The sequence below is a fragment of the Takifugu rubripes genome, chromosome 19 (genome assembly GCF_901000725.2).
Source record: "Takifugu rubripes chromosome 19, fTakRub1.2, whole genome shotgun sequence".
NCBI classification, from domain to species: Eukaryota; Metazoa; Chordata; class Actinopteri; order Tetraodontiformes; family Tetraodontidae; genus Takifugu; species Takifugu rubripes.
Window position 1 is genome coordinate 560671 of NC_042303.1, and position 16443 is coordinate 577113.

The 16443-nt window shown below is 53.1% G+C and overlaps 2 protein-coding genes across 2 annotated transcripts; both read right to left on the bottom strand.

The window, feature by feature from the left end:
- Window positions 1–3504: 3504 nt before the first annotated feature.
- Window positions 3505–4803, bottom strand: LOC115246748 (homeobox expressed in ES cells 1-like). Its single transcript, XM_029826013.1, has 4 exons — window positions 4719–4803; window positions 4382–4497; window positions 3880–3981; window positions 3505–3755 (listed from the first exon to the last, which is right to left on the bottom strand). Exons 1-4 carry the CDS (start codon window positions 4801–4803, stop codon window positions 3588–3590), a joined length of 471 nt encoding a protein of 156 aa, XP_029681873.1. The 3' UTR covers window positions 3505–3587.
- Window positions 4804–5931: 1128 nt separating this feature from the next.
- On the bottom strand, window positions 5932–12423 carry LOC101079024 (cytochrome c1, heme protein, mitochondrial). Its single transcript, XM_029826852.1, has 8 exons — window positions 12347–12423; window positions 11360–11518; window positions 10460–10650; window positions 10256–10382; window positions 9691–9848; window positions 9446–9606; window positions 6455–6555; window positions 5932–6367 (listed from the first exon to the last, which is right to left on the bottom strand). The coding sequence occupies exons 1-8, from the start codon at window positions 12383–12385 to the stop codon at window positions 6263–6265; spliced, it is 1041 nt and encodes a 346-aa protein (XP_029682712.1). The 5' UTR covers window positions 12386–12423; the 3' UTR covers window positions 5932–6262.
- Window positions 12424–16443: the final 4020 nt, after the last annotated feature.

A 16443-nucleotide genomic window follows, 5' to 3' on the forward strand; every position in this document is an offset into this window, starting at 1 on the left:
GCTGGTGATGGAGTCCATCCTCACCTCCAGCACCATCAGGTACGCTGGTGATGGAGTCCATCCTCACCTCCATCAGGTACGCTGGTGATGGAGTCCATCCTCACCTCCATCTGGTACGCTGGTGATGGAGTCCATCCTCACCTCCATCAGGTACGCTGGTGATGGAGTCCATCCTCACCTCCAGCACCATCAGGTACGCTGGTGATGGAGTCCATCCTCACCTCCATCAGGTACGCTGGTGATGGAGTCCATCCTCACCTCCATCAGGTACGCTGGTGATGGAGTCCATCCTCACCTCCAGCACCATCAGGTACGCTGGTGATGGAGTCCATCCTCACCTCCATCTGGTACGCTGGTGATGGAGTCCATCCTCACCTCCATCTGGTACGCTGGTGATGGAGTCCATCCTCACCTGCCCCCGCCCCTCCCTGAGTAAGAGACTCTATGGGCCGCTGCAGTATAGCAGCCCTCTCCTCCACCGCACCACCATCACCCTACACAAGACACTTTCCCTTCCTTAAATATGCTTAGTGCTTATTGTATTGTAAATATGCTTATTTTTTCCTTATCTTTATTCTTATTTTACTGTATTACTGTCATTTTGTCAGCGCTGCACACAACAAACACCGAGTCAAATTTCTTGTATGTGTAAAAACATACTTGGCAATAAAGTTCTTCCTTATCCTGATTTAGGATCATTTTATTCGAATTATTCAGATTTCCAATTCAGGCAAAACTTGCAATTTTACAGCTCTGCATTAATAAAAACATGCTGGTTACCATAGAGATGGTTTTTTGTAGACTTTTTCTCCCCTCCAACCACTTATTGTAGACATTTTCTTTATATTTTTAAAACATTGAAGTCAGACCACTGTATTTAGAGACCAAAAGAATCAGAAAAATCCAGACATGTTTACAACAATATTGGACGTAAGACTGTTAGTTTAGTGGAACACGTGATCTATCTTTAACAGTGACAGGCTTGGCTTGATGTGACCTCAACTCGATGAGCAAAGCAACAGAAGAGGAAAAGCTTCCTTGCTTGTGCAGAGTAAAGAAGAATGGAGACTCCAGGACACAGACGTATCTCACTGGGCTGGCAGATGCTCCACGTCCTCCTGCCTGACCACAGGTGTATCTCACCGGGCTGTCAGACGCTCCACGTCCTCCTGCCTGACCACAGGCGTATCTCACTGGGCTGTCAGACGCTCCACGTCCTCATGCCTGACCACAGGCGTATCTCACTGGGCTGTCAGACGCTCCACGTCCTCCTGCCTGACCACAGGTGTATCTCACTGGGCTGTCAGACGCTCCACGTCCTCCTGCCTGAGCACAGACGTATCTCATTGGGCTGTCAGACGCTCCACGTCCTCCTGCCTGACCACAGGCGTATCTCACTGGGCTGTCAGACGCTCCACGTCCTCCTGCCTGACCACAGGCGTATCTCACTGGGCTGTCAGACGCTCCACGTCCTCCTGCCTGACCACAGGCGTATCTCACCGGGCTGTCAGACGCTCCACGTCCTCCTGCCTGACCACAGGTGTATCTCACCGGGCTGTCAGACGCTCCACGTCCTCATGCCTGACCACAGGTGTATCTCACCGGGCTGTCAGACGCTCCACGTCCTCATGCCTGACCACAGGCGTATCTCACCGGGCTGTCAGACGCTCCACGTCCTCCTGCCTGACCGCAGGCGTATCTCACCGGGCTGTCAGACGCTCCACGTCCTCCTGCCTGACCGCAGACGTATCTCACTGGGCTGTCAGACGCTCCACGTCCTCATGCCTGACCACAGGCGTATCTCACCGGGCTGTCAGACGCTCCACGTCCTCCTGCCTGACCGCAGACGTATCTCACTGGGCTGTCAGACGCTCCACGTCCTCCTGCCTGACCGCAGGTGTATCTCACTGGGCTGTCAGACGCTCCACGTCCTCCTGCCTGTCCGCAGGCGTATCTCTCTGGGCTGTCAGACGCTCCACGTCCTCATGCCTGACCACAGGCGTATCTCACTGGGCTGTCAGATGCTCCACGTCCTCCTGCCTGTCCGCAGGTGTATCTCACTGGGCTGTCAGACGCTCCACGTCCTCCTGCCTGACCACAGGCGTATCTCTCTGGGCTGTCAGACGCTCCACGTCCTCCTGCCTGACCGCAGGTGTATCTCACTGGGCTGTCAGACGCTCCACGTCCTCCTGCCTGACCGCAGGTGTATCTCACTGGGCTGTCAGACGCTCCACGTCCTCCTGCCTGTCCGCAGGCGTATCTCTCTGGGCTGTCAGACGCTCCACGTCCTCATGCCTGACCACAGGCGTATCTCACTGGGCTGTCAGACGCTCCACGTCCTCCTGCCTGTCCGCAGGTGTATCTCACTGGGCTGTCAGACGCTCCACGTCCTCCTGCCTGACCACAGGCGTATCTCTCTGGGCTGTCAGACGCTCCACGTCCTCCTGCCTGTCCGCAGGTGTATCTCTCTGGGCTGTCAGACGCTCCACGTCCTCCTGCCTGACCACAGGCGTATCTCACTGGGCTGTCAGACGCTCCACGTCCTCCTGCCTGACCACAGGTGTATCTCACTGGGCTGTCAGACGCTCCACGTCCTCCTGCCTGAGCACAGACGTATCTCATTGGGCTGTCAGACGCTCCACGTCCTCCTGCCTGACCACAGGCGTATCTCACTGGGCTGTCAGACGCTCCACGTCCTCCTGCCTGACCACAGGCGTATCTCACTGGGCTGTCAGACGCTCCACGTCCTCCTGCCTGACCACAGGCGTATCTCTCTGGGCTGTCAGACGCTCCACGTCCTCCTGCCTGACCACAGGCGTATCTCACTGGGCTGTCAGACGCTCCACGTCCTCCTGCCTGACCACAGGTGTATCTCACTGGGCTGTCAGACGCTTCACGTCCTCCTGCCTGACCACAGGTGTATCTCACTGGGCTGTCAGACGCTTCACGTCCTCCTGCCTGACCACAGGTGTATCTCTCTGGGCTGTCAGACGCTCCACGTCCTCATGCCTGACCACAGGCGTATCTCACTGGGCTGTCAGACGCTCCACGTCCTCATGCCTGACCACAGCTGTATCTCACTGGGCTGTCAGACGCTCCACGTCCTCCTGCCTGACCACAGGTGTATCTCTCTGGGCTGTCAGACGCTCCACGTCCTCCTGCCTGACCACAGGTGTATCTCACTGGGCTGTCAGACGCTCCACGTCCTCATGCCTGACCACAGGTGTATCTCTCTGGGCTGTCAGACGCTCCACGTCCTCCTGCCTGACCACAGGTGTATCTCACTGGGCTGTCAGACGCTTCACGTCCTCCTGCCTGACCACAGGTGTATCTCACTGGGCTGTCAGACGCTCCACGTCCTCCTGCCTGACCACAGGTGTATCTCTCTGGGCTGTCAGACGCTCCACGTCCTCCTGCCTGACCACAGGTGTATCTCTCTGGGCTGTCAGACGCTTCACGTCCTCCTGCCTGACCACAGGTGTATCTCACTTGGCTGTCAGACGCTCCACGTCCTCCTGCCTGACCACAGGTGTATCTCTCTGGGCTGTCAGACGCTTCACGTCCTCCTGCCTGACCACAGGTGTATCTCACTTGGCTGTCAGACGCTTCACGTCCTCCGGCCTGACCACAGGTGTATCTCTCTGGGCTGTCAGACGCTTCACGTCCTCCTGCCTGACCACCGCAGACTGAATTAGCTGCAAACTGCTTTCTCTGAACGATCGGCGAAACTTGGCCCGTCGATTCTGAAACCAGATCTGCCAGAGCAGAAACCCAGAGTTTATGTGTGATTAGGAAGGGTTCCGGCTCTATGCTCAGATGGGTTATGTGGGACCCAGGAGTGTGTGTGTGTGTGTGTGTGTGTGTGTGTGTGTGTGTTACCTGTATCCTGTCCTCTTCCAGGTCCAGCTTTTTTGCCAGGTGTTCCCTCAGCCTGATCCCAGGATAACTGTTTACTTGGAATACTGACTCCAGCAGATTCACCTGAAGAAGAAGAAGAGGAGGAGGAGGGGGGAGGGTTGGGAGGAGGAGTAGCAGGAGAAGCAGGAGGGGAGGATGAAGAGGAGGAGGGGGAGGAGGAGGGGGACGACGAAGAGGAGGAGGAGAGGCAGGGGGAGGAGGAGGGGGAGGAGGAGGGGGACGACGAAGAGGAGGAGGAGAGGCAGGGGGAGGAGGAGGAGGAGGAGGAGGAGAGGCAGGGGGAGGAGGAGGGGGAGGAGGGGGAGAGGCAGGGGGAGGAGGAGGACGAGAGGCAGGGGGAGGGGAGGAGGAGGAGGAGGAGGGGGAGAGGCAGGGGGAGGAGGAGGAGGAGGGGGAGGGTTGGCTGTGAGGTCTGGCTGATTGATGGGTCCCCGTAGGTTAACCTGCTTGATGGACTGGTCACCTGGCACCTGGTGAAGGCGGTCCGTGGTCTCCGTCCCAGGCACCATGGTAAACGTGGCGCCGGTTCCCTCTGTGGAGAGCACGAGCTGTTGCCGCTCTGCTTCTCTGCGGCCATCGCTGCATTCAGAGGAAATACGCAGCAATTTCACAAATTCTGACACCCTAAAATCTGCCCTGTCCACCCTCGACCTGGGCCGCAGCGTCCCCCAAACTGAAACATGGAATATGGAAACATTTCCCATTTTCCAGTGACTCCCCCCCCCTCTATAAAGGACTATAAAATAACTGTAGAAACAAGACAACATAACAACAGAAACAAATCGCCTCGATAAAAGTACCTTTCGTCTGGCCCGTCCAAGGTCGGTGGAACTGGCTGTGGTCTCCGGGTCCCTCCAGGGGCCCGCGGACAGGGCCGGGTCCCATCCTAGCCTCAACACACCAGTCCAGAGGTGGGATTCTGCTGCCAGCTAACGCTACGCAGAGCTGCTGTAAAGCTAAATTGATAGTTTGCCCTGATGAGAAGCCACTGGGGTGCAGCCTCCTGGCTGCTGGTTTAAATGGGAGCAGAGGATTTAGTCTGCCAGCCAATTAGAATTAGGAGGCGTCTCTTCCATGGGAATGAGATCCCCTGAGGCTTCATGAGGGACGCATCTGCATTGAGTTCAGAAAAGAAAAGAAAAACAAGGTTTTTCTTTGTTTGTTTGTTTCCCAGTCTTGACGTTTTGTCCCGACTGGCTGAGCTTCAGGTGAAGCATCGTGAAACCAGCAGGAAGATCCTCTTAGAACTTCCACAAAAGTGGCGCAACCACAAAACATAACGGCCCATTTTCTCCGTGGCCGACGGAGAATCTGACCCAAACAGATTCTCTGATTTCCAAATCCCACGACTAATAATACAGTATTATTAATACTACGATGGGAACCATTAACGGCATTAGCCTAATGATTATGCTAATGCCCTAATCTGTGTGTTGTGATGCTGATGAATCTGAATGCAGGCTGGGGAGGAAAAGGCCTTTCAGAACCGGATTAAGTCCTAATGAAGCAGCTTTAAACCCACAGCACCCTTATTTATTTAACACACACACACACACACGCACACACACACACTCACACCTTAGTCCATGTCCATGGAGGTCCCCTCTTCTTAACCGCTTCACCCCTCTCGGGGTCACGGGGCCGGTCCCCCCTTGGATGGGTCCACCAGTTCATGGCAGGGCCCTAAATATGCATGTTTGGGCTTTGGTACCTTGCTCAAGGGTACCTTGGCGGTGCCGTGACACCTTCGGTGTTATTGTCTGCCCTGGGGCTGGAACCAGGAACCCTGCACTTCCCAGCCTAGTTACCAAAATGAGACGTCCCAAGGCCTCATAGAGGCTCCATGAAATCAAAAATAATACAATTTGCGTAACCCAAACCCAGCTGTCTTCACAGGTTTATCGAAAAGTGTCTCAAATAAGGTGGGACAAGAGGTGGTCGTCTGGAAGGTCTCATGGTTAATCCTGATTTCTTTCTGTGGGTGTTTTCTGAAAGAAGCAGCTTGTCACACGCTTGGTTTTCAATAATTTATTTTGTATAGTACAACACACTCGAGAGTGGAAGGGGAGGATGGACCGATACACGTGGACGTACGAATCTCCGAGGAGGAGCCATGTCCTGGTACTGGCGTGGTTGAGCTGCTGCCAGAAGGTGAGTGCTCTGCCAGAAAATGGCCCCGCCTTGATCCCGACACCCCCGTAACTAAAAGCTCTCCGTGCGTGTAAAGCAGAAAGATGCGTCGGTTGGTAAAAGTTTGTATTGTGATTTGACAGCAGTGTGGGGTCGCTGGGTCAGACCCTCTCTGGCCGGCCTTTAACTCTGGCTGTGTTGTGTTGCGTTCTCTTTACTTTGGAGGCCTGTAGGCAATTTTCCTGCTCTTCAGCACCGACCACCGGTGCCTCTTCATGTAGTAGATCAGCGGGGTGAGGACGGCGGTGCCGATCAACAACTGCCAACACAAGAAGACAGACCATCAGCTCAACGTCTCCCACTTTACACCCCAACAGCCGGCGGCCTGGGGATCCTGCTCATGTACCTTCAGTCCCATGCGCTTGCGTTGGTCATGCTCTGGCTCAGCGGCCCATCTCAGGAAGGTGCACACATCCTTGGCTACTTGACTCATAGTAGCAGGAGTTCCTGTAGCAACAAGGTCACAAAATCCATTAGTGCAAGACATCCGAGCTCAACACACAACCCGGGTTCAGGTGGGTAGAGGTGGGTTCAGGTGGGTAGAGGTGGGTTCAGGGGTTACAGGTGGGTAGAGGTGGGTTCAGGGGGTTACAGGTGGGTAGAGGTGGGTTCAGGTGGGTTCAGGGTTACAGGTGGGTAGAGGGGGGTTACAGGTGGGTAGAGGTGGGTTCAGGTGGGTAGAGGGGGGTTCAGGGGTTACAGGTGGGTAGAGGTGGGTTCAGGGGGTTACAGGTGGGTAGAGGTAGGTACAGGTGGGTAGAGGTGGGTACAAGTGGATTCAGGTGGGTACAGGTGGGTTCAGGGGGTTACAGGTGGGTAGAGGTAGGTAAAGGTGGGTAGAGGGGGGTTCAGGGGGTTACAGGTGGGTAGAGGGGGGTTCAGGGGTTACAGGTGGGTAGAGGTGGGTTCAGGGGGTTACAGGTGGGTAGAGGTAGGTAAAGGTGGGTAGAGGGGGGTTCAGGGGGTTACAGGTGGGTAGAGGGGGGTTCAGGGGGTTACAGGTGGGTAGAGGGGGGTTCAGGGGTTACAGGTGGGTAGAGGGGGGGTTCAGGTGGTTACAGGTGGGTAGAGGTGGGTTCAGGTGGGTAGAGGTGGGTTCAGGGGGTTACAGGTGGGTAGAGGTGGGTTCAGGTGGGTAGAGGGGGGTTCAGGGGTTACAGGTGGGTAGAGGGGGGTTACAGGTGGGTAGAGGTGGGTTCAGGGGGTTACAGGTGGGTAGAGGTAGGTACAGGTGGGTAGAGGTGGGTACAAGTGGATTCAGGTGGGTACAGGTGGGTTCAGGGGGTTACAGGTGGGTAGAGGTAGGTAAAGGTGGGTAGAGGGGGGTTCAGGGGGTTACAGGTGGGTAGAGGGGGGTTCAGGGGGTTACAGGTGGGTAGAGGTGGGTTCAGGTGGATAGAGGTGGGTTCAGGGGTTACAGGTGGGTAGAGGTAGGTACAGGTGGGTAGAGGTGGGTACAAGTGGATTCAGGTGGGTACAAGTGGGTACAGGTGGGTTCAGGGGGTTACAGGTGGGTAGAGGTAGGTACAGGTGGGTAGAGGTGGGGACAGGTGGGTAGAGGTGGGTTCAGGTGGGTAGAGGTGGTTACAGGTGGGTAGAGGTGGGGACAGGTGGGTTCAAGTGGGTAGAGGTGGGTTCAGGTGGGTAGAGGGGGGTTCAGGGGTTACAGGTGGGTAGAGGTAGGTACAGGTGGGTAGAGGTGGGGACAGGTGGGTAGAGGTGGGTTCAGGTGGGTAGAGGTGGTTACAGGTGGGTACAGGTGGGTAGAGGTGGGGACAGGTGGGTTCAAGTGGGTAGAGGTGGGTTCAGGTGGGTAGAGGGGGGTTCAGGGGTTACAGGTGGGTAGAGGTGGGTTCAGGGGGTTACAGGTGGGTAGAGGTAGGTACAGGTGGGTAGAGGTGGGTTCAGGGGGTTACAGGTGGGTAGAGGTAGGTAAAGGTGGGTAGAGGGGGGTTCAGGGGGTTACAGGTGGGTAGAGGGGGGTTCAGGGGGTTACAGGTGGGTAGAGGTGGGTTCAGGTGGATAGAGGTGGGTTCAGGGGTTACAGGTGGATAGAGGTGGGTTCAGGGGTTACAGGTGGGTAGAGGTAGGTACAGGTGGGTACAAGTGGGTACAGGTGGGTTCAGGGGGTTACAGGTGGGTAGAGGTAGGTACAGGTGGGTAGAGGTGGGGACAGGTGGGTAGAGGTGGGTTCAGGGGGTTACAGGTGGGTAGAGGTGGGTAGAGGTGGGTTCAAGTGGGTAGAGGTGGGTTCAGGTGGATAGAGGTGGGTACAAGTGGGTAGAGGTGGGTTCAGGTGGGTGGGTTCAGGTGGGTAGCGGTGGGTACAGGTGGGTAGAGGAGGGTTCAGGTGGGTAGAGGGGGGTTACAGGTGGGTAGAGGTGGGTTCAGGGGTTACGGGTGGGTAGAGGTGGGTTCAGGTGGGTGGGTTCAGGTGGGTAGCGGTGGGTACAGGTGGGTAGAGGAGGGTTCAGGTGGGTAGAGGTGGGTTCAGGTGGGTGGGTTCAGGTGGGTAGCGGTGGGTACAGGTGGGTAGAGGAGGGTTCAGGTGGGTAGAGGTGGGTTCAGGTGGGTAGAGGAGGGTTCAGGTGGGTGGGTTCAGGTGGGTAGAGGAGGGTTCAGGTGGGTAGCGGTGGGTACAGGTGGGCAGAGGGGCATCCAGGGGTTTGTCAACATCCTTCAATTCTGCACCCCACCCACAAATGTAGCCTACCTTATTGACCGCAGCCCAATCGTTCTTTAAAATGCATTTGCATGTAAAGAACATTAGGATTCTTGCCCCCAGTGTACAGAGAACCCTGTGGAACAGGGTCAGCAAATCCAGGTCTCCAGTTCTGGGTTTTAGGTCCTACCAGGTAGGCAACGCTTTCACCGAGGGGAGTGGGACCAGGGAGAACGCTTTGTCGGCCTAGTAGGACACAAATCCCGGCTCGGTGCCTGAGGACTGGATTTGCTCGCCCCTGCTGGAGGTCTGGAGTCGCTGCACCGATTGATATTATGGATGTAGACGACAACGCTGTTCTTAAAGCCTCGGACCTTTGACTCCTGAGCCCAGATTCGCTCGATCACTACAAACACTTTGTAGTTTGTTAACGGCGCTAACGTAAGCTAACCAAGACGAGCTAACAGCTAAGACAAATTCTCACCTAACTGTCATAACCTGATATAAAACGTCCTCAACAGCCCTGATCTGGCTGAGCTGTTATTTAGATCAGATTTCAGGTGTGACGGTACAATTAAAACCATTTGATAAACGACGTCATGTCTAAAATACTGGCGGAGTAAACTTCATCCCTTGGTTGTCATTTTGGAGGATCAAATTTGTCCTGCTCCTCACCGTCATCGAACTCCAGCACTTCATTGTAGATGGGGGGAGCCATGGCGACGGACTGTCCGGGGAAGTAGGGGTTGTAATAGAGCCCCTCTCTCACGGTCACGCCTGCTGGAGGGTCGCAGTATCCCGTCAGAAGGCTGAACACGTAATCCTCCCCTCCGTGTCTGAGGGGGCAGCACAAGCAGGGTGTCACAGGAGGCTCCAAGCACTGGGGTGCTAGGGCTAGGGCTAGGGCTAGGGCTAGGTACCTGGCGTTGACGATGTAACTCAGGTCTGGAGGCAGAGCGCCATTGTTGGCATCCCGGGCAGCTTCTGGGTTGGGGTACGGCTTTGGGAAATAGTCCGACAGCTTTCCCGGCCGAGTGAACATTTCTCCTTTCTCATCTGGACCGTCGACCACCTCGATCTGCACGCACGTGTAACACACATCATCAGAACCCCACAAGAAACCTGCAAATCACTGTGCAGAGAGGATTCGGCAGCAGGACGCTCGGGGGCAAAAGAACGCGTGTCCAACTCGTTCCTACAAGCTTCAGTTCCGCTTCGTGTTTTTGCAGTTAATTGAATAATCACTCACTTTCTTTCTCTAGGATTTTAAAAAAGTCACATATTTGGCGGGATCTGAAATCCTTCTCAGAGCTGATAAAGCACCCGTCTGCCCGGCCTGTAACGGACCCCGCCGAGGCCCCTCTGGGGCCATTGTTGAGGCGGACTGCACGGGAACGGTTGGCTGGAGGTTGGGAACCAGTTCCTAAACATCACCATCTTATTTGCAACCCGATTCCTAATCCCCAGTCTCCTGAACGACCTCACCTCCTCAGCCAGAGTCTTGGCTTCAGCCTCCGTGTGAGACACCCCCACCAGGTTTCTGAAGGCCAGGTAGTCCATACTGTGACAGGATGCGCACACCTGCTTGTACACCTGGTAACCGCGGCGAACACTGCAACAGGTGGGACACATCGTTATTATAAGCACACGTATATACATGGGCACATACACAGAGTTGGCAAATCAAACCTGGCGTGGTCCAGGGAGGACAGAGGTCCAGCGTGGCTCCAGGGGAAACTAGGGGGGTGAAGCTCCAGGTCAGATGCCTTTACAGACTGGTGCACCATCAGTGCCAGGCCTGCCCCACCAGCAGTGACGACACCCAGCGTTGACAGGGCAATCTTCTTGCTCCGAGGCAGGGTGGCAAAGGACATCTTGGCCTGCCCAAGAAGGGAACGAGACAATCATTTCAGCAGGTTTAATTAATTTAAATGATTCAAATTAGCACGGTGATGTCCAAGCAGGTGCCTAAAAATCCCCCCAAAAAAGAGGACATTGGGTGAAGGGACAGTGTCAACCGGTCTATCAGGAGCCGGTCCACCTGAGCGTTTATGGGTCCAGGAAGTCCAGTTGATGGAGGCTTCCTTCGCAGTCAGATGTCCTCCCAGTCCTTGACACAACTTTAGCATGCTACCTACCGAGTTTAAGACCCATATCCTGCACATTTAGGAGGCATTGATGCAAAACGAGCGTTGCCGGATGTCACCATAGTGCATTTGTCCGCTTGGTACCGGCGCTTGTCTGCCAAATGTCCAAGATGTTGCCTTTTTTCTGTCACGACTTTTACACATCATGTGTTAGCCTAGCCGGCTAGCCAGCGAGACACTGAGGTTGCCAGCGAGATTTAGGAATCAAATGTATCCGATAATTTGTTGGAGCTATTCTCCAGAGACAGATTATTCCCAAAATCAAGGTCGCTTTTGTTGGCAACATGCAAAGAAAATTCGGAAGCCGGTTGACCTTGTGTCGCCCCATTCAAAACAACCAGGCTAACGTTAGCACGCTGTCCACACACCCGCACAGCAAAGCAAGCGGCTGCCACGACAGGTCTTTAAGGCTGTAAGAACGGAGACTCAAACGGCGACATACCGTCAGGGTCTTGGTAGTTTTAGATGTGCTCAGAAGAGCTCTGCCGTTTCCCGACAGCACCACGACTCGTAACGCCGCCATCTTGTCGCCAACTCTGAAGGTGCTTCCTTGGACCAGCGAAAAGCGCGCGACTCCGGTACACTCGACTTCCGGTGACACCTTCAAAATAAGACAAGCATTAGCTTAGCTCTCAGTTCAGGTGCCAAAAAAACAAACGTGATAAAGTAAACTACAGTACTTGATATCCGGTCTAAATTTCTAATAAAAAACGCTTTTCTATGTCTCCTTTTAGAATGATAACGCAGAAAACTCGTCTAACTACACATTTTTCTGAAAAACAATTAGAATAGAGAAACGACTCTATTGGTGAATTTGTGAAAATATTTTAAAGTGTTCCAATTGCCGCTTGTCTTTTACCTTTATGTTGAAGTTTACCTTTATATCCGATCTGAAGTCGGATTGTTTTGCAACTTTACACAGCCTTGATTTACGCAACTTTTTTGTCTCTTGTTTTGTAACATATTACAAAAGTTCTTGGAATGTAATTATATATATAACACACTATAATAAATATATATAGCATATTAAATAAATAATAAAATAAATAAATATATATATAATACACACATATACAGAGAGCGAGAGAGAGAGAAATGCTGATCAAACCTGCCCAAGTAACGGCACTGAGACTATTTCAATTCTTATACTTCTGTCCTCCACAAGATGGAAGTAGAACTCCAAAAACGTAAGCACAAAGGCTGTCTTATTGCATATACACGTGTAGCACTCTAAGGCTCTTGGCTGTGGAAGATCTCAGACGGAGACTTCTGTCAGTTTATTCTGCAGATGATCATGGAAATTCCCACACTGACCCTCCCCAACACGCTACACACATATGTCTATACATGTGTGGTAAATCGGTAATGAATCACAGAAAAATGTCATTAAAAAAGAAAATAGGATTTGGGGACATTTCCAAACAGGCACCTGTTTTGCATTCACTAGTAGACTATCGTAGTAGACCATCAACCTCCAGATCAACGCTGGCAAAACCAAGGAGCTGGTGGTGGATCTCCGCAGGCGTAACAACCCCCCGCCTGCACCAGTGAACATCCTGGGAACGGATGTTGACGTGGTGGAGTCCTACAAGTACCTGGGTGTTCACCTGAACAATAACCTGGACTGGACACACAACACAGACGCCCTGGTCAAGAAGGGCAACAGCAGACTGTTCCTGCTCAGGAGGCTGAGGTCTTTTGGAGTGCAGGGACCACTCCTGAGGACTTTCTATGACTCTGTGGTGGGATCAGCCATCTTCTACGGGATAGTCTGCTGGTCCAGTAGCATCACGGACAGGGACAGGAAGAGGATGGACAGACTGGGGAGGAGGGCCAGCTCTGTCCTGGGATGTCCCCTGGACAGGGACAGGAGGAGGATGGACAGACTGGTGAGGAGGGCCAGCTCTGTCCTGGGATGTCCCCTGGACAGGGACAGGAGGAGGATGGACAGACTGGTGAGGAGGGCCAGCTCTGTCCTGGGATGTCCCCTGGACAGGGACAGGAAGAGGATGGACAGACTGGTGAGGAGGGCCAGCTCTGTCCTGGGATGTCCCCTGGACAGGGACAGGGAGAGGATGGACAGACTGGTAAGGAGGGCCAGCTCTGTCCTGGGATGTCCCCTGGACAGGGACAGGAAGAGGATGGACAGACTGGTGAGAAGGGCCAGCTCTGTCCTGGGATGTCCCCTGGACAGGGACAGGAAGAGGATGGACAGACTGGTGAGGAGGGCCAGCTCTGTCCTGGGATGTCCCCTGGACAGGGACAGGGAGAGGATGGACAGACTGGTGAGGAGGGCCAGCTCTGTCCTGGGATGTCCCCTGGACAGGGACAGGAAGAGGATGGACAGACTGGTGAAGAGGGCCAGCTCTGTCCTGGGATGTCCCCTGGACAGGGACAGGGAGAGGATGGACAGACTGGTGAGGAGGGCCAGCTCTGTCCTGGGATGTCCCCTGGACAGGGACAGGAGGAGGATGGACAGACTGGTGAGGAGGGCCAGCTCTGTCCTGGGATGTCCCCTGGACAGGGACAGGAAGAGGATGGACAGACTGGTGAGGAGGGCCAGCTCTGTCCTGGGATGTCCCCTGGACAGGGACAGGAGGAGGATGGACAGACTGGTAAGGAGGGCCAGCTCTGTCCTGGGATGTCCCCTGGACTCAGTGGAGGTGGTGGGAAACGGGAGGATGATGGCTAAGCTGTCCTCCATGTTGGACAACACGTCCCACCCCCTACAGGACACCCTGGCAGCACTGGGCAGCTCCTTCAGTGAGCGGCTGCTCCACCCTCGCTGTGTGAAGGAGAGGTATCGTAGATCTTTCCTGCCGGCTGCTGTCAGACTGCACAATAAACAGAACACCCGCTAACACAATCTGAATATTATATATTCTGATATGTATATTGTATTCACCCTCTGTACCTGTACAGGTACGCAGAGGCCGAGTATCCATTTATCTGGATTATTGTAAATATACATCCTCTTTGTATATTCCATATTCTATTTGATTTTATCTTATTTTTCTCTGCGTGCTGTTGCTGTTGTTGCACTGTAAATTTCCCCATGTGGGACAATAAAGGATCTGAATCTGAATCTGAATCCAGACAGAGTCCAATGGGAGGTGCTGATCTGTGTGTGGGTGTTCTGTGGACCTCGATGCTGAGCTTTGTGTCCATCTTAACTGCACCGTCCAGGAAGGCCAGATGAATGTGACGTAATCATCTGTGGTTGAGAACGCCTTCAGTTCTTTGTTAGAATCTTGACCCAGGTGTCGTCCACATATCTGAACCAGGGGCTTGGACCGGTTCCTGTGAAGGATGTCGGGCTCGGGTTTCAACCTTCTCCCAGTATACTGTAGACTGGCAACTATGGGAGATACTGGTGAGCCCGTTGCACCACCATGGTTCTGCCTGTAGAGGCCTTCTCTGTACTGGAGGTAGTGGGTGTTCAAACACAGGTTCCAGTATGGTGCAGATTTGGGCCGGTGCTAAGTGTTCTGTCTGGAAGGTTCTGTCTGGTGGTTGTGGTCTCTGTTGTCTCGGTGGTGCACGTGACGCGTCCAGTGGACGCAGAGCCCTTTTTTGGATAACTATGACCTGGATGATTGAGACTGGTCTCAGAAAACTGGGGGGATATTCTGACATCCTGCCAAGAAATTGATCAAACTGTCCAGAAACAGAAGTTTATTGGATACGAGCATTGTGAAGCTGCTATCAAAGAATGGCTCCAATGTTGGACTGTTGGACTGACAGGTTATGTACCCCGGTCCTACAAGGTGGCAGTGATTAAGCCGTTGCTTAAAAAACCATCACTGGATCCTGATGTCTTAGCAAATTATAGGCCAATATCCAACCTTCCTTTTATCTCTAAAGTTCTAGAGAAGGTGGTGGTGACTCAGTTACTGGAACACCTGCAGAGGAACAGCCTGTTTGAGATGTTTCAGTCAGGCTTTAGAGCTCATCACAGCACAGAAACAGCACTTCTTAAAGTCACTAATGATCTTCTCATAGCTTCCGATCATGGGCTGGTCTCTATGCTGGTTCTGCTGGACCTCAGTGCTGCTTTTGATCCAGTTGATCACAGCATCCTGTTACAGAGACTGGAACATGTGATTGGGATTAAAGGGACAGCACTAGACTGGTTTAGATCATACTTATCTGATAGATAGCAGTTTGCCCATGTCCATGGAGTTCCCTCCTCATACAGTAGGGTTAGCCATGGAGTTCCTCAAGGTTCTGTACTTGGACCAGTCCTCTTCACCTTGTACATGCTTCCCTTAGGGAACATTATTCGGCAGCATGGGATAAATTTTCATTGTTATGCTGATGACACTCAGCTCTATTTATCCATGAAACCCGAGGAGACAGAGAAGTTAGTGAAGCTCCAGACCTGTCTTAAAGACATAAAGTCCTGGATGTCTTCAAATTTCCTCCTCCTTAACTCAGGAAAAACTGAGGTCATGGTGTTTGGTCCTGAACCTCTCAGAGATAGATTAGATCACATGATCACTCTAGATGGGATCTCATTATCATCTAGTCTCTCTGTGAGGAATCTAGGAGTAACTTTTGAGCAAAATCTCTCCTTCAACTCTCACATTAAATTAGTCTCTAGAAGTGCCTTTTTTCACCTGAGGAACATCACAAAGATCAGGAAGCTACTGACCCACCGTGATGCTGAAAGGTTAGTCCAGCATTTGTTACTTCCAGGCTGGACTATTGTGATTCTTTATTATCAGGGTGTCCAAACAACTCTTTAAGAAGCCTCCAGCTGATCCAAAATGCTGCAGCGAGAGTTCTGACAGGTATTGACCACAGAGGTCACATGATTCCTGTAATGGCGTCTCTTCTTTGGCTGCCCATTACATTTAGAATCATTTTTAAAAGCCTTCTTTTGACCTACAAGGTCCTCAGAGGCCTAGCTCCATCCTACCTGGAGGAGCTAGTGATACCTTACCAGCCCAATAGACAGCGTAGACCTCTGCGTTGAGAGGAGCCAGATGAGGTGGCTTGGGCATCTCGTTAGGATGCCCCCTGGACGCCTCCCTGGTGAGGTGTTCAGGGCATGTCCCTCCAGTAGGAGGCCCCCAGGAAGACCCAGGACACGTTGGAGAGACTATGTCTCTCGACTGGTCTGGGAACGCCTGGGGATCCCCCTGGATGAGCTGGAAGAAGTAGCTGGGGAGAGGGAAGTCTGGGCTTCTCTTCTTAGGCTGCTGCTCCCGCGACCCGACCCCGGAGTAGAGGATGGATGGAAAATCAAGTCAGTTCCTCAACAGGAAGACAGGTTGGAAAGCACCTGTACCAGTCATCTTCTCCATTGTTTTTTGACCCCCCCAAGAAACACTTTGTACAGTCAATACAGCAGCAGTACAACAGGTGATACGTGTCAGAGTTCGGATAAATAACAAGGGGGAAAGCAAACATGAGTTTGGATGAAGAATGAGTGAATATTCTTTATTTCCATTAGCATGACACCCCTCAGGTGGACATTATCTCTGTCAAACACTTTAGATGATTTTGGATCAGTGATCATGT

What these genes read in the sequence shown, in the direction of transcription:
- LOC101079024 (XM_029826852.1), bottom strand. Translation starts at nt 12,385, where the DNA reads ATGGTCTACTACGATAGTCTACTAGTGAATGCAAAACAG. An exon ending in CCAAGACTCTGGCTGAGGAG is followed by an intron (nt 9,849 to 10,255) that starts GTGAGGTCGTTC and finishes ACGTGCGTGCAG; the next exon opens with ATCGAGGTGGTCGACGGTCC. An exon ending in GCAAGCGCATGGGACTGAAG is followed by an intron (nt 6,368 to 6,454) that starts GTACATGAGCAG and finishes TTGTGTTGGCAG; the next exon opens with TTGTTGATCGGCACCGCCGT.
- LOC115246748 (XM_029826013.1), bottom strand. Translation starts at nt 4,803, where the DNA reads ATGGGACCCGGCCCTGTCCGCGGGCCCCTGGAGGGACCCGGAGACCAC. An exon ending in TTGGACGGGCCAGACGAAAG is followed by an intron (nt 4,498 to 4,718) that starts GTACTTTTATCG and finishes CTCTGAATGCAG; the next exon opens with CGATGGCCGCAGAGAAGCAG. An exon ending in CCGCCTTCACCAGGTGCCAG is followed by an intron (nt 3,982 to 4,381) that starts GTGACCAGTCCA and finishes CTTCTTCTTCAG; the next exon opens with GTGAATCTGCTGGAGTCAGT.